The sequence below is a fragment of the Hyaena hyaena genome, unplaced genomic scaffold (assembly GCF_003009895.1).
Source record: "Hyaena hyaena isolate Hyena2069 unplaced genomic scaffold, ASM300989v1 scaffold_288, whole genome shotgun sequence".
Lineage (NCBI taxonomy): Eukaryota > Metazoa > Chordata > Mammalia > Carnivora > Hyaenidae > Hyaena > Hyaena hyaena.
In genome coordinates this window covers 1,017,410-1,042,474 of record NW_024080922.1, presented here as the reverse complement: position 1 = coordinate 1,042,474, position 25,065 = coordinate 1,017,410, and the positions used below count along the sequence as shown (strand labels likewise).

Genomic DNA, 25,065 nt, shown 5'->3' with positions numbered 1-25,065 from the left:
ACACACACACACACACACACACACACACACACACAATCTGAAGCAGGCTCCAGGCTCTGAGCTCTCAGCACAGAGTCCGACGCAGGGCTCAAACCCATGAACTGCGAGATCATGACCTGAGCTGAAGTCAGATGCCCGACAGATTCAGCCACCCAGGCGCCTCCCAACAAACAAATTTTAAAACCAAGTTAACAAAGGAAAATAATACTGTCCCCAGGAGACCAGAATATTAAAATACAATAGTCGCAAAAATAACGTTATAATTTCCCTCTGTTTCTACACAATTTGGGGCATAGATATTAGGGCAGAAGAGTTAAATGGGCTGCCAGACTTAATGCCCAGGTGCTTGCTTCCTTATTTTGTTTCAAGGCTGATGCCTCAACACACTGGTCCCTATGAAACTCTTTCCTTCACCGAGAGCTACTGATAAGGGATTAGGATGACAATAGGAGGAAACACTCCTTGCAATAGCCTATTTATTCTCTCATGATAAAAAAAAGTGATATAAAAGAAAAAAAAACCTTATCATTTCAATAAAGTTCATCATCAATGATACTTATAATAAAAAATATTTCATTCCTTAATGACATTCAATGGGCTCTCCTAAGAAAAGTGTGTCTTATGATTTCACAGACTCACCTCTTTGATCATTTTGACAAGGTCTGCTTTCGTTGCTGCACCGGGCGGGGTGTACTTATGGCCACACAGGTTTAAGGCATGCATAAGCAATTCTGCGGTGTCTAGTTCTTCTCCAGTCAATTCGTCTTGGTGATTATGTATCAACTCTGACAAGTACAAAACTAACTTGGCCCCATGCTTTAAGAAAAAGAAACACTTTTTTAAGTCATAAAGAATTTTTATTTCTTACATTTAAATTGCTTAACAGCGATTAAGTTAAATTATATCACTGTATTTATTTGGTGGGATTGGGTTTGAATAAAGAAGCTGCAAGAGACATTTTGGGGACAATTGAAAAAGTTTGGTTATGCACTGGAAGTGTGATGACATTTGGGCGTAAGCTAATTTTGTTAGATACGATAATGTTATGGTTACGTAAGAAAATGTCTTTTGAAAAAGATTTCTGTAATTTAAAATACTTCAAAACAGAGATAATGTCAATATGATAAAACACTAACAATTGTTAAATCTAGGTGATGGCTATATGTTAATGCTTATGATACTACTCTATTTTTCTTATGATATTTGAAAATTTACATTGTAAAAGGTAAAAGAAAAAAGAAAGAAAAAGAAAAGAAAGAAAGTTAAGAAAAGAAAAACAAGCAAGTAAGTTTTGGGGGAAACTTTTTAAAGGATTTGCTAAAGGAATATAGGAAATAAGCTTGGGATAAAGGAAAATGTTTCTTAGTTCTCATAGAAAAAATGAACTGGAAGGGAAACTTTCCTTTAACCTTCAGGTAAGAGAATTATACTTTTTTATTCTTTCTCTTTTGACTTCTGCTTGGCAGAACAGAAGTTGGTGAAACTTTCAGAACAAAACCCGTTTTCGGATTAGCTTATAAGTAGTCATTACTCCCTAGGGAGCACGAAAGTGAAAAACTCAAACCAGTGAGACCTCGGCACTCGGTGGTCTGCACATGTCCAGAGAAGGGTTGGTTTAGGCCAATTTTTAATGAACTGCCCTATAATGAGAATGTTACTGAAGGTAATGACAACTACCTTTTGTAGAGTAAACCTGCACCTATTTTAAGTGGCCTTCCATGCTATGGATCTTACACCTAATTGCTATGTGTACACTATGTATTATTTCAACACTAATTATGCCAACAAGTGAAACATGCAGAGTTTCACTTTTTACAAATCTGCACTGATACAAATACCACTACATTTGGCTTTATGACATTTTAAACTGTGAACAGGATTAAATGGCAACAAATGAATTTGAGAACTCTTACATTTTGGGTGATATTTAAATTAACACACTGAATCACATCGTGTCATTTCCCAAAAAGCATAAGATGAACATATGCGATGGTGGAAACAGCAAAGCTCATTTTAATGCAACGTTTTTAATTAGTTGGGAGACAGCTGCTACCTGACCAAAAGAGAAAAGAGAACAGACACTCTGCAAGTAGAAGTCCTGAGGAGTTGGCAAATAAAGAGAAATAGTAAACGGCTAGACTGTTTTTATATGTGTCTTAAAGGAAATGCTCTTGATGTAATCTAAAAATAGTTTAGTCAGTATTCATTGACATTCTCAAATCACCTTGATAAACTATAAAAAATGTTTTCATTCATCCTGAATATCCAAAAAACCACATAATTTTCTTATACACTTAAGGTGTTTCTAGAATCTCATCCTAACACCTGATCAATAATTTACTGATTGTAGTGCCTGGGGCTAGAAAAGGTGTTATTAGGGATGGATGCAAAAAAAGGAAAAGTCTTGTTTTCAGCCCCCCCAAAAAATGATTTAAGGAATTGGCTCTAGTAAACGCAAATTTTTAGAAGATAATAAAATGCTAAAATGAGTGAAAATAAAATTTTCAGGGGTGTGCCTAAGAAGGAAGAGCTCTGAATGGACTAAAGGGGTAAGAGTTTGAGGTGGGGCAAGGGAGGCGGGTATATGGAGAAACCGACAGGCGGGTGTAGAGACAGACAAGGAGAGGAAGGAGGGTGCCGTGGCCTGGGCCGAGCGGGCAGCATGCACAGCGCAGCACATCAGTAAGAACACACAGGACGGGCGGAGGCTACAAGAGACAAAGGCGAGTGGATTTTAAAAGAGGAGGAGCTACAGACTGAGGAACTGATCAGACTCAAGTAATAACCATAGAAGAGAGAGGCATTGGGCTTTAAAAATCAAGCAAACTCCAAACGGAATACAGCTCGTAAGCCACTCTCAAAGGCGCAAGAAGGCCCCTATATACTGTTCTGGAGCGATCTCTGTGAGGTATGTTGAAAGGGCAGACGAGTGTGCAGAGTTCACTACCTTCCTTTGTGTTGAGAAGGGGGATGATATGTACGCTGTTTCTGTGTGTGTACATCTCCACAAGAAATGTAAAACACAAATCCAGATGGTCACCTCCAACGAAAGAGAAGGAATGGGGAAAAGGTAAGAGACAAGAGCTACAACCTCCCTGATTGTGTCATGTTTCACTGATTTTTGGAACCAGGTAGACGTTTCACGTAATTAAAAACAAAGTTAAACAAATAAAACCCAATGGAATCCCTAAAAATAGAAAAGAACTGGAAAAAAAAAAAAACACGACTAGTTCGTTGGTGGTATAATCGAATAGAGAAAATTACCTGAAGCACGTTTACAAGACCATATTTTCATGGTACACTAGGACAAGAGAACCATGAAAATTTTTTTTTTTTTAATTTTTTGGTTTATTTTTGAGACAGAGAGAGACAGAGCACAAGCAGGGGAGAGGCAGAAAGAGAGGGAGACATAGAATCTGAAGCAGGCTCCGGGCTCTGAGATGTCAGCACAGAGCCCTAGGCAGGGCTTGAACCCACAGACTATGAGATCATGACCTGAGCCCAAGTCAGACACTTAGCTGACTGAGCCACCCAGGTGCCCAATGAAGAATTATTAATCTCTGTTCACTGGGTTCATCTTATTTTGAAAATGTTACATATAAAGAGCAAAAATGATAGAGCAAATAAGTATGCTAATGGTATCAGGAATCATTATTATCAACATTAATAAAAGAAAGTACAAATATAAAATTTCAAGAAAATGTGAAATACCAGTATGAACTCATAATTCATTTTTCTTTTTTTTAGAAAAATTTTAATGTTTTATTTATTTCTGAGAGAGACAGAGAGACAAAGAGAGACAGCATGAACAGAGGAGGGTCAGAGAGAGAGGGAGACACAGAATCCAAAACAGGCTCCAGGCTCTGAGCTGGCTGTCAGCAGAGAGCCCAATGTGGGGCTCGAACCCACAAACCATGAGATCATGACCTGAGCCGAAGTCAGACGCTTAACCGACTGAGCCAACCAGGCGCCCCTCATAATTCATTTTTCTTTCTAAAAAGATAGGTATTTCCTAGCTATGTCCTAGCTGAGAAGAAATGACAACCGAGTAGAAATAAAGTTACCTAGTCCCTGGATTTGTAATTTCTAAAATTTTTTTAATGTTTATTTATTTTTGAGAGAGAGCGAGCGAGAGAGAGAGAGAGAGAGAGAGAGAGAGAGCATGAGCAGGAGAAAGGCAGAGAAGAGAGGGAGACACAGAAGCTGAAGCAGGCCCCAGGCTCTGAGCTAGCTGTCAGCACAGAGCCCGACGTGGGGCGCAAACCCATGAACTGCGAGATCATGACCTGAGCCAAAGTCAGAAGCTTAACCAACTGAGCCACCCAGGCACCCCTATTTCACTAGTTTTTACTTATGAAGTACTGAGATACTTACTTGCAGAGATGGGCTAAGACAATCTCGCAGTATTTCCTGATGATTCGGTTCACGAACTATTTCGAAAATTTGCTTTCTCTCTTGAGAAGAATGGGCTGGTGACAAAATATGGACCAGGAGTCTGCCAAGCTGCATTCGGAAGGTTTCCTTACAAGACCATAAGATTTTAGCCCACTGCTGCTTGGAAGCACTGGTTTTACTTGAACCCTTCAATCAAAACAGGAATATATTAGGATCAGACTTCTTAAGCAATAATACACTAACCTCTCAGAGCCCTAAAGAAGATCATGGGACGTGTTATTTTTAGATTTTTTTTTAGTAGTCAAAATTAGAATGACATACACATCCCTACAAATGGGTGGTTATACTAATGTTTATAACAGCAGTGCTCAAAACAGCCAAGAGGTGGAAATAATCCAAATGTCTACTGATGGATGAATGGATAAACATCATGTAATATATATGTAGAATGGAATGTTATTCAGCCTTAAAAAGGAATAAAATTCTGATACATGTGTCAACATGGATGAACTTGAAAATACCACACTAACTGAAATAGCCACATAGAAAAGGACAAATAATGCCTAAAATATTGTAACTTATATGAGATGTCTAGAAAGTTAAATTCATAGAGACAGAAAGTTTAACAGTGGTTATCAGGGACTGGGGGAGGGGTAATGAGGAGCTGTTGTTTAATAGATACAGAGCAGTTTGGTATAATAAAAAAAAGCTTCAGAGATGGACGGTGGTAATCATCGCACAACAATGTGAATGCACTTAACACCAATGAATTATACCTTTAAGAATGGTTAAAATAGGAAATTTTATATCATGTATGTTTTAAAAGAGAGAGAGAGAGAAATGGATTAAGAAGCTAGAGTCATTTAAATTACCTAGGGCTTAGAAGTTAAAAAAAAGAACCATCAAAAAACCAAGAGATTGACTGATTTTACAATATCAAAGAGAAAGATTCATAATAAAGAATTAATATCAAAGCACTGAGTATAACAGTTACAAACTGACAACTGCATATAATATGATCATCAATATGACCATCAATGTTCCTTAACAAATAACCAGAGAAGCTGCTTCAACTGTGGCCCAATGAAGGCTAACCTGATCCTGATCAAATCTCTCTATCTGGTTCAAAACATTTCAGAATTTATTCTGAGTTTTGGAGCTGGCTCTCCAATTACCCCCAGTCCTAAGGGTCCTGGGGAAATCCTTCAGCTCTAAATAAAACCTGCAGACACCATAATCTAGTTTACATTTAGAGACTTGCAGATCGTGATTTATGAGTTTTGCTAGAATTAGATTGGCTTTCAGTATCTATAAAGTGTACAGACTGATTTGTCCCCAACGGTCACATGTATGTGACCCACAGAAACCCAAGTGTATCAGTGATGAACGGAGCCTGACACTTGTTAATATTCTCTATACAATTGTGAAGGTATCAGATATGTATAAGCCAAGATCTAACCTTCCCAGTAATTCATAATAATAATAATTCAAGAGTAAGGAGATACATAAAACACCTACTCCTTCTGTGTGAATGAACATGTCCCATGCAATTAAGTTACTTACAATAGATGCTTTGAATCCTTCTACCAGATACGTGAATATTTCCTTCTGAAATGGATTGAAAATGGAAGGCTGTTCATGATGAACATTTTCTTCAGAAATTTCAGTCTGGGAAACTGAGGTCTTGCTTTGAGTTGCATTTTCTGGAGTACTCAAAATGTCAATAATGTCTGGATTAAACTCTTGGAATTAAAAGAAGAATAAAAAATAAGATCACTAGCCACTATAAATGGTAATGACGCTGGTAAAAATATTCTATGTAATAACTAATTCCATTGCCACAACATAAATGTATAGCAAGTGTATTAGATGTAGAAGATACAATATTCTAGAGAAAGTAAATTCATCTAAAACAATGTAGAAATTTAAACCTACGTAAGTCATACAATTCTGAACTGTTTATTTTACTAATGAAGATGATGTAAACTGTGAAATGATTAAAGCTCTGAGGTTCTTGGACAAACCAAACATAACGACCACATGATATTTCCATTAGGTGGACGGGCAGAGCCATTTCAGCGCATGTGCTATCCCATTAAATCTCTGTATGTGATAAAAATGGTACAAATTCAGAGTTCAGCCTGGAATCAGGTTGCCCCAAGTACAAATTTGAAAAGTTAAAACAAGAGTCTTATTTGTATGTATTGTGCTTTTCTAGTGATGAACAATTACTGTGTTCTTCTTCCTGTTTTCTTGGGGTTACTTGAACATATTTTTAAAATTCTATTTTGACCTATCTATAGTGCTTTGAGCGTATCTCTGCATAATTCTTTAGTGGTTGCTGTAGGTATTCTGTTTTATAAATAAATATATAAATCAGTAGCCCCTAGAAAAATGCAAATTGAAACCACAATGTGGTATCACTACACATCTATCAGAACAGCTAAAATTAAAAACAGCGACAATTCCAAATACCGGTTAAGGAGGTGAAGAAAAGTGCATCACTCATACACTGCTGGTGGGAATGTGAAATTTGACAGTCATTCTCGAAAAGTCTGGCAGCTTCTTAACAAAAACACAGCACGCAACTGCCCTTACTCCAGGAAACAGAGATTTATCCTCACACAAGGACCTGCACATAACTGTCTCTAGCAGCTGGCTTTATTTGTGGTAACTAAAAACTGGAAAGCAACCCAAATGGTCTTTCAAAACGTGAACGGCTAAGCAAACTCCAATATGTCCATACTGTGGAAAACTACTCAGCAAAAACAAAGAGGCGACAAACTGCTGACACATGCAGAAGCCAGGATGACCCTCCAGAGAATTCCGCTGAGTGAACACAGACAATCCTAAAAGGCCACATACCGTATGATTCTATTCATGTAAAATTCTTGAAATGATGAAAAATAAATGGAGAAGAGATTAGAGGTTGCCAGGGACTAAGGAAGGGGTAGAGGTGGGAGCAAAGTGCGTGTGGCTATTAAGGCAACAAGGATGCCTGGGTTTAGGCTCAGGTCATGATCTTGCGGTTTGTGAATTGCAGCTCCACATCAGGCCCTGTGGTAGCAGCTCAGAGCCTGCTTGGGAATCTCTCTCTCTCTCTCTCTCTCTGCACCCCTCCCCTGCTCATGCTCTCCCTCTCTCTCAAAATAAATAAATAAATTTTAGGAAAAAAAAAGGGCAACAGAAGCACCTGCATGTGACAGAAATGTTCAGTTTCTTGACTGTATCAATATCTGGATATCAATACCTGGTCATCACCCTGGACTCTACTTTGGCACAACCCATTAGGGGAAACTGGGTAAAAGGGATATGGGATCTCTCTGCAATATTTCTTAACAACGGCATATGACTCTACCATTATCTCAAAGAAAAGTTACAAGAATATATTGGAGGTGCTGTCCTGTTTTAAACTCAATGGTCACTTTAGGCCTGCATTTAACACATTAAGAAATAGATTTTTTTTCAAGACTATTAGTTCCAAATAAATTCTTTAAAATTTTTTTTAATGTTTATTTATTTTTGAGAGAGAGAGAGTCTGAGTGCAAGTGGGGAGGGACAGAGTGGGAGACATGGAATCTGAAGCAGGCCCCAGGCTCTGAACTGTCAGCACAGAGCCAGATGCGGGGCTCGAAACCATGAACCACAAGAACATGACCTGAGCTGAAGTCAGACGCTTAACTGACTGAGCCACTCAGGCACCCCGCAAATAAATTCTTTCAATAGGGTAGATGTTACAGATGAAAAATCAATGCTGTTGAGAATTTTGAGAACTCATCAGCTTCCTCTTAAATTATGTTCCTTTTAACTGCATACGTGAGCAAGCACATATCCATCCTCTAGTCCCACCTTGATAAATAATCCTGTTAACTGCTAAAATGGTGAGCCTCTGCAGTCTCTGAGCAAGCTCTGTCTCAGTGGCCTGTACAGGGTTCTCGCGGCTCATTCTCCGCTGCATCATCACATGCAGTTCATCACTTGCTACTGAGCGCATTTTCATCAGGAGGGAGTCAGTCTGAGCAAGGGGAAATTTTCGAGCACCTGCAAGTATATAAATTCAAAACATCAAATGCCAGAATTAACAGGGATCAGGGATATTATTTTTGCTGCAACTTTTTGAGAAGTAGATCATGAAATGAATCTTCATTAATACCAAGTCAATTTACACAAAGGAAAGTGCTCGATTAAGAGAAAGTGATTTTTCTCCCTCTTTGAAGAAGTGCAACAGTACTTCTGATTTCAAAGTCCAAATCAGAATACTGAATGAAGCTAGTGACACGGCTTAGTGGGATGGACACAGTTTGGCAAAATTTGAGTCTTCTGAAAAACTCAAAAGAGAAGGATATATGTAAGTAGTTCAGAATGTTCTGACAAAACATTTTCAAATACTGTTGCACTTCCTTGCATTCCAAAATAATCAACAGATTTTTAAAGCACACCATGTATCAGTAAGAATATTACTATTTCTGTTGATGTATCTATTCTGTTGATTACTATTTCTGTATCATTCCTGTTGATGAATTTTATTAGGTAGTTTTGAAAAGTATATATAAGTGAGATAGTAGAAATCAGTCCAATGAAAGTGAAGAGAACAGAAAGGTGAGTGTAATTCCAGTGATTTGGTATTGAAATGATTTGGTGCCTATGCATCATTTGGAATTCATCCTATAAAAGCGTTCCTTGAGAAATATCTCAGATTGAGCAGTTAGGAATGCCATTCCTGCATCGTCACTGCACCTGCTCCAAAAGGTACCACACAGGCCGTGGATCCGGGAGGATACGGGGAGAACGAGTCTTGATTTAATGGACTGAAGGAGAAGGGCATCGGAAGTTGACCATAGGAACCAAAATGACGTCTTGGTAGGTGAGGAATAATGGAACCCTTCATTGGAATTGAACCTTTGTTTTAAATTATGAAAACATGTATCAATTTCTACAAATAGCTTCTATACACATTACATACATGACTAAATTATGAGAGGTTTTAATGACTTTTCCCGTAAGATATTTAAATATTTTAATAGCATTTTAGATTGTCCAGTATTTCAGGCAACCAGTGTTTCTTATCAGCTAATACATTTTGGTGGGTGGAGTCACGTTTGAGACAAAAACAAAGCAAATAAAAATATTAATATCCAGGATATATTCAAGAATAATACTGTCAGGGTATGTCCTCAGTTGAAACAGATTCTTCCTGACGTCTACATCTCTGGCAGTTTTCATGCCATATAAGCAGCAGATAATCCTAATTCAGAGGCAGTGCAATATACTGAGTAAGAAAATGTGAAGCCTTCACTACTACATACCTGAAAAAGAGGGAGGATATTTCAGCACTGAGCTGGGGTGGCCTCAAATATACTTCTTTCTAAGCCTCAGTTCCCTCGTATGTTAAGATGTAGATTAGAAAGTAAAATAGAGCTCACCTCACAGGTAGATATTTGTCACTATCTGATATTTTATTAAATGTATTTGTTTATAGGCTTATTGACCATTTTCTCCAGTAAAATAGAAGTTTCACAAAGGAGATAAAACAATACCTGATAGGTGGCTGAGACCAATAAATATCTGATGGTTGAATGAATGGATAAAGAAGGTTGTTCTATGGATTAAATAGTAAATAAAATAATGGACATAAAAACAATGCCTATCTCATACAAAGCATCAAAAGTTGTTAATAGCTGGTATTGTTATTGATGGTTGAAATATAAAGGAAATTCATTTGTATGTGGATCATACTAATAACATAATGTATATATTTACATTTATTTCTGGCAGTTTATGTGTATGTATAGCACTTAAAAAGTACCCTAATGCTTACTTCTACCTTCATGAATTAAGGTGATATGTAAAATTTCTCATAGTGATAAGCAGACAAGTAAAAAAAAAAAAAAAAAAGAATATACATTGCTATCTTGTTTATAATAGCAAAATCAGACAAGTAAAAATAAAACTCTGGTTTATTGATAAAGATTAGGAAACAACTGATGGCAAATCAATATAATAGATTATTATGTATTCGTTAAACATAAATAATATTTTTATTTTATGGGAAGATGTCTATAAATGTATTAATTAGCAACAGAAATCAGTTTACAAACAGAAGGTAGAGTATGATACCACTTAAGCAAAGCGACAGCTCTCTCTCTCTCATCTATACCAAAAAAAATACAAAGGCTAAGGAATCTGAGATCTGTTAAGTGGGTAGTTGGAACCATCGAGGCTGTTGAGCAGGATAATGGCACATGAGTCAAGCTGTAAAAAGATTAATCTGGCAATCAAGTAGTATCTAAGTCCCTTAAGAGTATGCGAACTTAAAATCTACACACGACGAAATGCTGCTGAAGGAGCTTCGGTCCAGGCCACGGATATACTGGCACGGATGGTCTGAGGAGACCTGTCCATGGCCAGAGCGGGCGGCGTGTGGCCACAGAAAGCTGCTGCTGCTGGCTGTCCCCACGAGCCCTGCTGGAGGTGGGGGTGGCCGTGGGGCTGGGTCACATGTCTCAGCAGTGTTCAGTAAATGCTAAGTGAGTCTATTTAGGAAAAAACCATCTCCCCAAAACACTGATCACTAATGAGAAGAGTCTGCTTTAAATCTTGGAAAGAACAGCTTATTATATATCAATGATGGAAATGATGAGGGTATAAATCCTTCTTAGTAACTTAGCATCAGGAGCAGGTAGACCTAAACGGTCTTCTATAACACGCTGCTCCGAAGCAGAGGAGCTCTGATATCCTGCAGCTTTGGTACCTAAAGCGTACAAAGCCAATATCCTTTTGACTGAGAATGAAGAAATAAAACACAGTCTTTCCCAAATACCTGTATAAAACAGCACGGAAGGAATAAGAACAGTGTAACACATACAAAGTGGTATTTTTAAACTGGATTCAAAGAGACAGGATTTAAACAAGGGCCGTCGTCAAACCAGGAAGAATTGGTGGGAGAAACCCATATGCTGTAGATCCCTACCCATCCATCCACATGTATGTCTGTGTATACGTGCGTGTAGAGATCCTAGGTGTGTGTGGGGAGGTGTTTATACTGTCTTTCCGGATTGTGTGCATAAATGTCACAGCAGGTTTTGTGGGAAAAAGCAAGGAAATCTAACGATATTGACACTTGCTTGCTGAAATGTGCAAAATCACAGCAAGTCCTGATGTTCCATGCATTCTGTCCACACCCGAGCCGCCATCCTCTCCCGCCCGGATGGCTGCAGTGGCATCCTCCCTGGACCCCCCACTACATTTCTTACTCTCTTTCTAACCCCCTCTCTACACACAGCTCAGAGTGGTCTTCCCAAAATGAAAACCTGCTTATGTGAACTTCCCCGATGCTCCATCCTGTACAGCCCCATTTGGCACTGCTCTCCTCAATCTCTCCACAGTCTTCCACACCGGCTAAATACTTTCCTTCAATTCCCTGAAGCTTCACTCTTTCCTGCTGTGGAAACATTGATTCTGCCTGGAACACTCTTCCTCTGACTCTCTACCTAGCTAGCTCCTTTCTCTCACCCTTTACATCTACACTGAAATCTCACTTCTTCAGATACTTCCCTAACTCCTGATGTAAACCATGTTGCCTGTTAGAGTCTCTACTCCAATCCTCTACATTTCTCTACTATTTTGAAATCTCTGCAATGGCAGGATCTGTGTCTGTTTCTATTCATCACTGTACCTTCAACATTTACACAGTGCGCGGCACATGCTAGTTGCTCAAGAGATAACTGAATGAGCGCAGCACTGAAAAATCAGTAGGATGGTTTTCTCAGGGAGGAAACCTTTCTCAAATTTGGCAGTTTAACTTTTTAAACTAAAAGATACTTTAAAAGTGAGAATGGCATCAGAATACAGGAAAGGCATGCCACCCTCAATTTATAATTATTAAAGCCTTATTTCAATAACTCACCAGCGATGCTCTTCCGCTGCTGAAATACTGCATGATGGGGAGGAGAGGGTAACTGGAATGTATCTGCAAGGTTTTCTGAGTCATGATTTGCTGTGGTCCTTATAAATTCCATAGCGGCTTGGAGAACTCTAAACTGTAATGCAACAGCCATACCTAAAAACAGAAGACACTAGAATGTTTTCAAGCTATGCAGATGTTAAGTTTTTACACTGAGTTGCTTTTTATTTTCATGTAACATCTAAATTGCCAGTAATGTTTTATTAGACACAGATTTTAAAATTTTGATCAACATGGATTCCTGAGAGTAGTGAACATTTTTGAACTGCCTTTAAAAGAAATTTTAAAGCAAATTTCTAAATGGTCACTATAAAAAAAAAAATCAATGGAAAAACACTAGCTCACAACTTTGTTTCATTTTATATCATCGTCTTAAAGAACAGGCTTTTTAATATATAAAGCAAAATTGAACCAGAAGTTCTCACATTTCACATTCATTTAATATTTGCCATTAAAGAAAACTAAAGGGCATTTTTATTCAACAGGAGCTTTTAATTCTACTTGGTAAAACACAAAAACAAAAACAGAGGTTTCTTTTAATGATGTGTTGCCAGCTACTGATTATATTAATACATCACTTTTTTAATTTCTGCCATCTGAAAGGACTTCTTTTTAAAGCTGATAGATATTATCATAAAATGAAGGATGAATCTTCAGTAAAATAGCTTCCACAAGAAAGAGATTTGGTTCAAATGACATTCTTAGGTGCTCTATAATCCCAACTCTGGAAATCCATAAGAACAAAATCTTACTTTGTGTCCTCTTGTTTTTGCTATTTTGAAGATAGCCAAGCAGTACGATGAGGTCTTCGAGGACTCTAAAATACTGGGGGCCTGAGGAACTGCAGGCGTGAATGGTCACTGCTATGAAAAGCTGTTGTATATCACAAGCAAGCAATTTGTATTCATTCAAAGGAACGCTAAAGAAAAAGAACAGAAAATTTAAGGCAAAGAGAACTGGTTGAAATTCTCATTCTTCCAGCACTCACTCACTCGCTCAATACTTATTCGTGCCTACTGTATGGTGGCTAGTTTGAATTGCATGCTAGAAACAGAAATGGGAAAACATGCTCTGACCCCTGTCTTGAAGAGGACCAGACAAATAAAAAGAGAACGATAAACAGGAAATGGTGGAAGTGTGACAACAGGGATTAACACACTATAGCATGGGAGCGCAAAGGTCCCTAGACCACAGGAAAGGTGAAGATTTAGGGGGTGTGAACAGGGCCGTTCTGAGATGGCTCCTCAGAGAAGGTGAATTTGAATACATTAATCTCTCTGAATCTCACACCAAGTTATAGTTTTTTAAAGATCAAAAGAGATAATAGATTTGAACCTATGTTAATCACTTATAAATACCTAATAAATATGAATTAGTTACTTCTGTCCCTCAATTTTTAACCTTGATAATCTACCTCAGTATATGATGTTAGGCCTGAATACTTCTCTCCATGTATTTTTTCCAAATCAAGCAAGAGTTAGAAATGGTAACTGTTTTGGGCCTATTAATATAGGGTAGGATGTAAGGACATTAGGTAAGTACAATTTATTAAAACAAAGCAACAACAAACAATAACACACTACTTTTAGAAGAAGCCTGTAGGCAACTCTTCCCAAGTTCATGCAACATATTAAAATCAAGAAAACGTGTTCAGAGGAAATAAAATCCTTTGTATTTCTTTCTATTTCTCATATGCCCAGCACACAAACCTTGAACTTAATAGGTGCCCAGTAAACATTGAACTGAACTCAGTACAAGGAGTCTCTCTTGTACTCAGAGAGTCTTCCGGCTTAGAGAATTACCAAGGTTACAGTCTACCTTCTCTGAAAAATTGTAGGTAATATCTGATGCCTTAATGTACAATAATGTGCTTCTGGAGATTTTATTTTAAGGTTACACTAATAAAAATGGTATGCTGTACATCATAAAGGCAGAAATGAAAGGCACAAAATCAAAGTGGAAATATTATCTTCTCACATATTTTTTAAAGCTGTTAATCATCAATTTGATAGGTAGCCATTTGCCAATGTATTTCTGGAAATTAGAAATTAATTTATGGTAGTAGAAAGGAGGAGAGCATCACAGTTCAAAACATAGGTGTTTAAGTGAGACAGGCTCAGTGTGCTATTTACTAGCTGGGTGATCTTCAACAAGGCACTCTCTCTCTCTCCAGTCCTCAATTTCCTATTCCTCATGGGGATAAGAATTTTTATAAGACCACTGTGGAAGCTTGGTAAATCTATTTAAAGATGGTTAAATTTATTCAACTTGCCTTCAGGCTCTAAATACTTAAAGTAGATCATATAAACATCTTCCTTGCTGAAGGAAGGAAACATCTAAACTTGTTGAAAATGATGGAAAATATTCCCCCTCCAAATCTAATTTAATTTAATTAATCCAACCTAATCAGGTTAGTAAAAAGGATATTCTTTGAAAATGTTTTGAAAAATCATTTAATATAACCTATTATTAAAGTTTTCCTTTTCTGAAGTATTTATCAGATGACACACTTTTGTTTTTATTTTCATTTTTTGAGAGAGAGAGAGAGAGAGAGAGGGAAAGAGACTGAGTGCAAGTGGAGGAAGGGCAGAGTGAGAGGAAGAGAGAGAATCTTAAGGAGGCTCCACACCCACTGGGGTGAACAGCACAGGGCTTGATTCAACAACCCTGGGATCATGACCCGAGCTGAAACCAAGAGTCAGATCCTTAATTGACTGAGCCACCCAGATGCCCCTCAGATGATGCTGTTTTAAATAATGATTTAAAACTTACTTTTTTTCTAATCCATTCAGGGCTGCTACTGTATTACATAACACATACAGTAGACCATTATCCAACAACATATCCGCCACCTTAGAACAAGAATTTAATACTTGGAGAAGAAGCAGGAGAGCACTGTGCAAGAGCATGTTGTCGTACAGAGAGGTCTCTATCAGTCCCAGAAGAGGAATGACAGACCACTTCTGAAAAAGTCCCATGTTTTTCACATCTTCCAGATCAAATCTGTAATAAATCACACAGTTAAGAGCATGTTAGAAGCAATTAATCACTAAACAAGGAAAAATTACTGCAATATGGGTCGTTTTGTTAACTTGATTTTGAAGCTATAAAAAATAAATGTGGAGAGCAAGGAATCTCAACCTGTAAGATCACTGACCTCTCCAATAAAAGTATTGCTAAAAGTCTATCCCAATGTAAATATACAAACATTCGAATGAAATATGATACAATTTCATGGTTTAATTTTTTAAAAGTTTATTTATTTTAAGAAAGAGAAAGAGAGTATGTGTGTGCATATAAGTGGGAGAGTGGTAGAAAGAGAGGGAGAGAGAGAATCCCAAGCAGGCTCTGAGGCATCAGCACAGAGCTCCATGTGGGGCTTGATCCCATGAACTGTGAGATCATGACCTGGGCCAAAATCTAGAATTGGATGCCCCACAATTTCCTGGTTTTTAATTGACTCACTTTAATTTGTCCATAGGCCCCTTATGTGTCCAAAAGAACCCTACTTCAGGGGTCTATATAACAAGTGCACAGGAAGATGTTATTGATTATTAATAAAATAAAGTTATTAATAATACACAAATTATAATTAATAGCATAATCATTAGCGTATAACATATAATTTATATAATAATTATATAGTATTACATTAACATATAATAATGATGATGATAATAAGTGTATTCGAAAGACACTGAACTAGTAAATAGAGCTCTGGTGAAAGAAATGAATCTTGAGTCCTTGTCCCAGTACTATCTGCCTCTGTGATGGAAGGAAATTTAAGCATTTTGTACCACATTTTCCTTAACCGTCAAATATGTACGGTGATGTCTGCCCTACTTTCTTCTCAAAGCTCTTGTGAGAATCAAATGAAATACTGTAGAATTGCTTTGACAGAGCTAAAAGCTGTATGCAAATGAAAGTACTATTGTCATTATTGCAGTTAGTAAATTCCTCCAGGTCTGAATTGGTCTACTTAATAAGTCGAAGACAATAATGATGAGGAGACATACATTTCTCATTACTTTAACCCAGACAGTGAGAAGAATTTCACTTTGTGGCCAAACCAGGAATTCGAGGTGAGGGATGGCTCCCCTCCCAGGTGACCTGGGGGCCGAGGGGTGGGGAAGCTTCTCTACGGATCACTCATGTGATCTTCTGGGAAAACAGGAGCCACCTGCTCTTCCGTTACTCTTCTCACGTTAGCAGTATGTGCCACATCTTTTTTTTTTTTTTTTTAATATTTTTATTTTATTTCTAGGAGAGAAAGAGACAGCGCGAGCAGGGGAGGGTCAGAGAGAGAGAGAGTCACAGACTCTGAAATAGGCTCCAGGCTCTGAGCTGGCAGTCAGCACAGAGCCCAATGCGGGGCTCGAACCCACGAACCGCGAGATCATGACCTAAGCAAAAGCCAGACACTTAACTGACTAAGCCACCCAGGCGCCCCTATGTGCCACATCTTAAACGATCACCTTCTCTCCCTTGATGAAGCATTTGTTTCTAGTTTCTAACTAGTGAATGAAATATAAATGCCGAAGTTAGAAACAATACCATATGGAAAATAATAACTTGATTCACCTGGAAATACTTTCAGAGGATTTTTTTCTAAAAATGACCAAATAATTTTGTTAAGAGTCCGCTTTAAGACAAAAGACCCCCAATTACGGTGGGGGGAAGAACCCACTTACTCTTCGTCGAGGCCAATACGTCGACCAAAGAACATTTCAATGAAGCATTCTAACAATTCCTGAGTTCCCCGATGAAGATACAACTGGTTGGCTAGCAAGGAAAAGCCACGGTTCTTTAGGAATTTATCTTTTTGTTCCTTAGATGCTCTATTAAAATATGCATCTAACAGCTAAGGAAAAAAATTAAGACAATTTACATAATGCATTAAAATTTTACATAATGTACACAAATCAGATACTTGTAAGTTGCTGTTTAATTTCATACCTACAGAACACAGAAAGCTAAATAAAAAATGCCAGCTCCACAGCAAAACAAAGGAACTCGTTGTTCCTGACTAGTTTGGAGTGCTCTTGATGACTTAATCTTGGATTTCTTAATACTTTTGTTTTGGGGAAACTAACTTTTTAGTTGAGTGTTGACACCTGGTAGATTGGTAGCCTTGGGCAAGTGTAAGTACCAAATCTGTGCTTTATTCTGAAGGGAAAAAGTCAGTCAACACCGCACTGTCCTCTTTCTGCAAGTGTGTGTGCACGTACACGCATGGACCTCTCCTACACTTCTACTTCTAGACTTCTTGACGGGTTATTTACCCCGAGCACAGGCCTCTATCTCCACCCTTCCCTAGCATCTTAAATGCAACATCCATAAAACTCAATTAATTATTTTCTTTCCAAACTCACGTCTTTCATGGTTCCCGTCTCAAGAGCACACAGCAGCACCCTGCTCCTAGACTTCATGGCGAATCTTACTTTGGCTTTTCCAGTCCTGGTTCCTTACATGTAATTATTCATTCCAGCGAATGTCTCTCAAATCTGTGTGTGCTCTGACGTGCCACTTGCCCGCACCAGGAACTCATTGTTCTCCCCTGGACTATGGTGCGAGCCTGCTAAACAGAATACTCCCACCTCTCTCTCTACTGCAATCACTCCCTTACAGTGGTGGCAGACTGACTATTCTTCCCCAAACACACATCTGTTCACTGCCCTACTTAAAAAGCTTTCTAAGTTCACAGCACAAGATATACCTTTTGCATGAATCCTTCTCTGGCTCCCCCATCACAATGAACTTTTCCTATGCTCCCACTCTCCTGCCTTAATATTCCGTTGAAGCACTCATCACAAGAAGTCCTTAGGTTTTACTTAGTTGGGTATATGTCTCTCTCTCTCACTGGACTATAAACTCCTTGAATGTGGGGGCTTATATCATTCTACCTTATATCCCACATAGCAACTAGTCCAGTGTTTTGGACATGGGATGAAAACAAAAAATACTGGGTTGAATTGCAAGTGATTAAAAAACATCCTACATTAAGACTAAAGAAAACAAGAATCGTTAAAAGACCCATTTCAGTATTGGGTTGCTTTCTAGTGGAAACCATTCATATAAAACACTTATTCATTCAACACTATGCTTAGTACCTAGTATGTACCAGGCACGAGCTGCCCACCCTCATGGAGAGGAGACGTCAGTGTGGGAGACTGACCAAACAAGCACACAGGTAAATTAGAAAGATAATTACAAGCCATAACCAGGAGGCTATGACAGAATAAATGAGGAACGGGGCACTAGAGGGAAGCTATTTGGAAAGGTGATCAGGTCTCCAAAAACGTGACATCTGAACTAAAACCTGAAGTAAATGTTTAGGATTTGGTTCTACACTGCAGGAAAGATTGCCAATGAACTATGTGCTCTTTATAATTGGTAGACTTAAAAAAAACATATTTATATGAATCAATATATGGAAGAGGGCTTAAAAATGCATGATAATTCATATAAAAATATGAGAAAGAAGGAACAAAGTACGGTTGACCCTTGAACAACATGAGGGTTACAGGCGCCAACCCCCGTCCCTCCACAGTTGAAAATCTGCATATAATTTCTGATTCCCCCAAAACTTAACTACGAATAGTTTACTGTTGACCTGAAGCCTTACTGATAACAGAAACAGTTGAGTAACACACATTCTGTATATTTTACGTACTCTATACTGTATTCTTATAATAAACTAGCTAGAGCAAAGAGTTATTAAGAAAATCGTAAGAAAAAATGTATTTACAGTACTGTATTGTACTTATATAAAAAAAAAGTCTGCATATAAGTGGACCCACGAGTTCAAACGTGTTGTTCAAGGGTCAGATGTGTATCAGTTCTTTCTTCCTTAGAATGAAGCTTTAGGTCTACTTTAACGCATACATTCAAACTTTAAATTAAACATATATTTATTTTTCTGAATTAAGACATCGCATCTAGAATTTGCCCTCACTTTAATAACTCCCTGTTGTATAGCAGGTGACGGGTGGTTCACGAGGACTAAAAGCGTGTCTGCCTGGATGAGCTTGTCCATCACATCTTGAAGCATAACGTCGGGCAGGATGAGAAGAACGCCACTTAGGAGCTCGTACAATCCACAGCATATGGGTACCAAACAGTCTTCCGTTACACTACAACAGAGACCCCAGAAGTCTTACAAACACAGTGTCAGGAAGAAAAGTACATGATGATTACCTCAAACTGTGAAGAGTAGTAATAGTCATACAATTAAAAAACATTTACCTGTGACTAACAACTTTGCTATCACTTGTCATCATTTTATTTCTCACCGATATATTTTAGGCACAGAGTCCACTGAACACCATTCTGTCCCACATATGGTGTGCAAGAGGGTGGTGGTCAGCAGCCGCTGGGGCAAGGTAAACTATGTAGAATGACATAAACAATTGGGCTCTTCGGTCGCACTAGCCACACTTCAAGGGCTCAACAGGCACATGTGGCTGGTGTCCCCTGTACTGCACAGCACAGGAAAAACATCCCACCATCACAGAAACTCTCACCGGGTGTTGGTGCCTGCTACTATAAATCTTAGCTTCACTGAAGGGTTTTTCTTTAAATAAGCCACAAGGCACTTTTTCCTTAGGACTCAAATATGGTTTAGCCTTTGGTAAAACATGGAATGCGATATTATTTAGTATTAAAATAAAGAGAAAGGTACCTTTCTGTTTGTCATGAATATATATGTTGTATACGAGAAGTGACGAAAGATGTTTCCAGAAGGGTAGACATTCTCCAAAGAATAGTAAAAGAAGAAAAGGGGGCGGGGAGCATGCCAAAGCAGCGAGTACCTGTGAGTACTTGCAGTGCGGCTGGAGTTTGGCTCATAACCGAGAGAAAAGGCAAAGTTCTCCCAGTCATCAGGGTTCCTGTCCACGAGACTTGGCCAGCGTCCGACAGCTGCGGATCCATTCTGTGAAGGGAAGGCGAGCCCCAGGCTTGCGATAGTGCTGTGGCTTTGCTGGAATGACGCCAGTCCCTTCAGGTGATCAGGGCGGCGCAGGCAGGACTCGTCCCCAGGACTGTCATCTTCTGATCTGGGTTCTGCTCCCAACTCTTTGTGATCTACTTTGACCCCCGGAAATCCCAAGGTTCCTTTTGGGACGCCATTGACAGAGGCGCGGGCTGAAAGGGCAGGTTCTGTTTCACACACGGTTTTTGCAGACTCACAGCTACTGAGGAATGCATCCTCTTTGTCTTTCTTCAGCGTCTCGGCACTTGCCAGGGAATTCAGTTTCTCTGCTTGGGAAGCAATATAATTATCTGCAATACTTTGTAACTCATCAATACTACAACCCAAACTTCCAGTCAGTTTTTGTGGTTGTATTTGAGGTGAAGCAGTAGGAAATGCTGGTAGGCTTCTAGAACGCAGCATGCTGGCCATCATCCGCTGTGGAATAATACTGGAGGAACTGTTTCCTGGTGAGAGTAGACAGAAAAACACTTTTTAAAAATCCATTAAGTGGGACCACTTGTGTCCTGCCCTGTTGGTCAGAACCACAGCAGTAACCCATTTATCGGGCAATGTTAAAGAATCCACAGAGGTTACTGTTAACTACTGCTTTGAATTCTTAATGTAACTACTGCTTAAAATTCTTTTTTAAAAAAATGTTTACTTATTTTTGAGAGAGAGAGTGAATGCATGTGAGCAGAGGAGGGGCAGAAAGAGAGGGAGGCAGAGGATCTGAAGCAGGCTCTGCAAGGAGAGCAGAAAGTCTGACACAGGGCTTGAACTCACGAACTGTGAGATCATGACCTGACCTGCAGTCAGATGCTTAACCAACTGAGACCCCCACCATTGCTTAAAATTCTTAAGTGCCCCAACTATTTTTTCTTTTAACTACTTTTTATTAAAATATTCTGAAACTGTATGTCTGTTCCTGTCTCCTTAATAAAATACAGTGTTGACTGAATGATTCAAAGTCATTAGGATTAATGGCTCTATTGCTGTGAAATTAAGTGAATTGAGTGGAACTTAATTTACCTCAGGCTAGCAGTCACTAGGACATAGTTTGATACGGTATAAAAATGTGGGCTCTGCAACAAGGTAGACCTGGATTCAAGTGATGGTTCTGTGACTTAGGTGGCCTTCAGTAAATCATTTAATTCTTTGGGTATTAGTTTCCACAAATGTAAAAGGAGGGTTGAGAATATCTACTCTGCAAAGCTGCTTTAATGATTGAGATCATATTTGTGATGTTCCCAGCAGAGTGTCTGGCTTATAATAGGTGCCCAGTAAAGGGCAGTAATACCCACACTTGTTGTTATTACTACGAGACTAATTGGCCCTGGACCGCTTTGTCTCTCATCCATTTCAGTAGTCACTTCTTGAGGAGAAGCAATGGCGTTTGGTCTTCCTGTTACAGCTGTCCAGGTAGCAGCTTCTAGTACTCCATGTAGGGGGAGACAGGAAAGATCACCGCCATGCTCAGTGCACGATGATAAAGTGTGTGCTGCTTTGCGGGCCAGCAGTGTTGGGATGGGCACCGCCTGTGCGGCTGTGAGAGGCTCACACTCTCAGGCTCCGCCCTAGACCTACTGACTCAGAGTGTGTGAAGGAGGCCCAAACATCTGTGTTTCTACAACTTTTCCAGGTCATTGTTTTCATGCTAACACTTGAGAAGCGCGAATACAGCATAAACGGGCTTTTTGGCACAGGCTTTTTGGTAATAATAGAGCTTAGAGGTTTTTCCTAGTTATTTCTGCATTTTGGCTGGAGGGCTAAGGCTGCCAAAAGATTCTGTTCAAAAGATGTGGAAAAAACGGGGGCATGATTATGTTTGAAAATGTACCTTTCCTATAAAATTTAAAATAAAACTAATTAAAACAGAGCCTCAAAATACTATAATAAAAAGGGCATAACATGTGCTAGCAAATAACTGAAACACTTTGGGAGACAAAAAAAAAAATAGCTATATATATATTCCATCCTATCTATCCTTATCTCTACCTAACTTGCACTACTGATTAATTTATAGTAGAGCCAAAGAGAAGGCTAGGTTGGGCAGACAATAAGGGCATGTCTCAAGCGAGAAGAGAACAGCTGTCAGGAAAGGAAAAAGACTTAAGCGTAAAGAAAGACTTGAAGAGACTTACTATGGAAAGAGAATAGGGAACTGATTTTGAACTTACTGAAAAACTACAGGGCAGTATTAAAAGGCCAGCTACATTTGGAGACCCTGGTAAAGACAGGGAATCTCTCCAGCAGTTTTCAGCAGTGAGGATAATCAGATGGAGGCAAGGGTGGGATTTTTAGGTCAAGAATGCCGAAAGGCCAAGGGGACAAGGGAGCTGAAGACCGTGTCAAGAAAATGAGAGGCTCAGGGGATGTAGGCTGGATAGGGAACACAGGCAGAAGGAATGTGGAATGGTGATAAAGAAACCAGAAAGATAGGAGGTTATTGTCAGAGAGTGGGACACTGGAGTTTCAGAGGTGGGAAGTGCTCCTGATGAAGTCCAAGACAGAGGCATGCACACTGGTGGGTGAAGGAGAAGGAAAGGTCCCCAAGGATCAAGGGATGAGAGGCTGGAGCACTGAATGGCCACTACGTGGCAAGTTAAATTGTGTAGAACGATGTTTAGGTAGAAAGGAGAGGGTAAGCCAAAGTTTTTGGAGAAAATGGGAAAATAAACCAGAAGCTTAATGAAAGACAAATGACTATGATAAAAGGGAACAGAGAATTCCAGAACAAGACAGCATGAGCCTCATCTGTTTACTAAGTTTTCTGCAGCATCTCCTGTTACACTGAGTGGGAGAGTGAGCTCTGATCCCGGAAAGTACTGACATGGACTCCTTATGTATATCCTCCAGTTTTTGAGTCTAATCTTTCATTTATTCGGTCTGAGTATCAGTGTATCATACTGCTAACACATGTACAATTTATTTGCCTACTAATATTCAGAGCTAAATCAGGAAAGATTACACTTTCATTACTGTTAGATTTACCTTCAGAGGGTGAAGCAGTAAAACCAGATGGACTGATTACCATAAACCCAGGACTAGTAACAGACTTTCCTCCACTGCTAGAATGTCTCAGGTACATGATTGACTGTACTTTCTCCTGAAAGATCTTGCCATCTAAAATCAAAAAAAAATTTTGAGACAGTAAAATTTTTCTGAAGGATACAACATAAATATAACTTTAAAAGCAAATCATTAAATATACATTTTTACAAGAATGAAAAATATGAAAAATATTTTTCAAAATGAAAAACATGGCATATCTTATACTAAAGCACATTTGATATATAAGTACACATTACAATTCTTACTATATGTAGATGTTTTTACTATTATTTGCCACATTAACTTTTATTTTCTTTGAACTCCAACTACACTTACAGTTCTTTTTAAATTGTAATAGCTAGCAGTTCACTTTACTCCTTGAGGAAAGGGCTGTGTCCTATAGTTTTAAATATCCCCTTCAATGTCCAATATGACTCCAAAATTGATACCTCCAGCTCAGTCTTCCTTTCTGAGCTTCACACTTATAAATTCAACTGCTCAATTTCTTGAATGCACCACAAATGCAACAAATCTAAACCTGAGTCTTCTTTCTGTTCTGAGTTCAGTCCTCCTGTTTTGTTCTCTGGTTCATTCGGCAGAAGCACCCAATTCTCAGGTATAAGCCTGGAGCCCCCCCTTGACCACAACCTTTTCTTTATCCACATCAATTCAGTCTCCAGGTTCTACTTGATTGTGATTCTTGAACTCTCCTCGTCCCAAGCATAGTGCTATGATGCAGGAGCTTAAGCCCCTCACCTGGAGTCCTGGTGTACACTTCTAAGTGGTATCCGTGATGGACATCTGGTCACCCTCGAATCCTCATAGCAATCAGAATTCCGTAGGATGTCAACTCCTGCTTAGGACCTTCCAGTGGCTCTTTGTTGCCTCTTTACCACTCTAGATAAAGTCCAAGCTTCTTGTCTATGGGAAGCTCTGCAATTTGTCTCCAGATCCCTTACTCAAGAGCCCCCCGTCAGCCTTCTTTTTTCCATTACACTTCGGCGGCACCCATTTCTCACAGCTCCCAATCAAGCTTTTTGCTTCGTCTGGAAGTCCCTTCCCTTCAACTTCTACTCAATCTTTAAGACTCAGAGCAGACCTCATCTCCTCCAGAAACATCTTCTCACTATGCTCTATGCTACCAGAAAATATTTATATCACTTTTCACAAATGTAATTACCTGCTTATGGCTCTTTCCTCTAAACTAGCCTGGAAGGCTCATATGGTACTGGACTGTATTTTACTCATCTTTGTAACTACTCTGTTGCCAGAATCTTGACAGTACTTCGTTTACTAAATGTGTGCTAAACCTAACACAAAGTCATGTTGTCTACTTCATTTGGATTTTTATTGCTGTTGAATCATTTTATTCATTTACTACATTCCTAAATGCCTGTTTTACCACCAGTTTCCTCATAGGTATGTCCTTGCTTGCTTTCTTCCTGCCTTACATTTTCCTCATTCTCTTAAAGCTCTGATTATTCCATCTTTCTCTTCTAATTAATTACTCATTCTTATGGTTCTATCCTTAGCTTCTTTCTTCCTTCTCTCTGTCTACACTTTCACTCAGTGGTATCATCTATTCTCAGAGCTTCAACTCACTTCTATGTGGGTAGTTTATCTTTCCTGGATCTTATTGCAGTAATTTACTTACATCATATTTCTTTGCTAAACACAAATA

General features: G+C 38.9%; 1 protein-coding gene and 1 non-coding gene across 3 annotated transcripts in view; both read right to left on the bottom strand.

The window, feature by feature from the left end:
* LYST (lysosomal trafficking regulator) overlaps window positions 1-25,065 on the bottom strand; it is a 170,490-nt gene that overhangs the window by 57,024 nt on the left and 88,401 nt on the right. The window contains exons 22-32 of one of the 2 annotated variants that reach the window (XM_039247155.1): window positions 23,325-23,456; window positions 20,170-20,797; window positions 19,314-19,491; window positions 17,050-17,219; window positions 15,131-15,361; window positions 13,111-13,277; window positions 12,302-12,454; window positions 8,245-8,436; window positions 5,959-6,137; window positions 4,375-4,581; window positions 640-816 (exon numbers count right to left, since the gene is read on the bottom strand). In XM_039247155.1, the coding sequence (XP_039103086.1) occupies window positions 640-816; window positions 4,375-4,581; window positions 5,959-6,137; window positions 8,245-8,436; window positions 12,302-12,454; window positions 13,111-13,277; window positions 15,131-15,361; window positions 17,050-17,219; window positions 19,314-19,491; window positions 20,170-20,797; window positions 23,325-23,456 (2,414 nt within the window). The remainder of the gene's footprint in view (window positions 1-639; window positions 817-4,374; window positions 4,582-5,958; window positions 6,138-8,244; window positions 8,437-12,301; window positions 12,455-13,110; window positions 13,278-15,130; window positions 15,362-17,049; window positions 17,220-19,313; window positions 19,492-20,169; window positions 20,798-23,324; window positions 23,457-25,065) is intronic. The other variant, XM_039247156.1, reaches the window with a different exon arrangement.
* On the bottom strand, window positions 3,885-3,969 carry TRNAR-UCG. Its single transcript has one exon. It is a non-coding gene; the product is annotated as a tRNA-Arg (tRNA).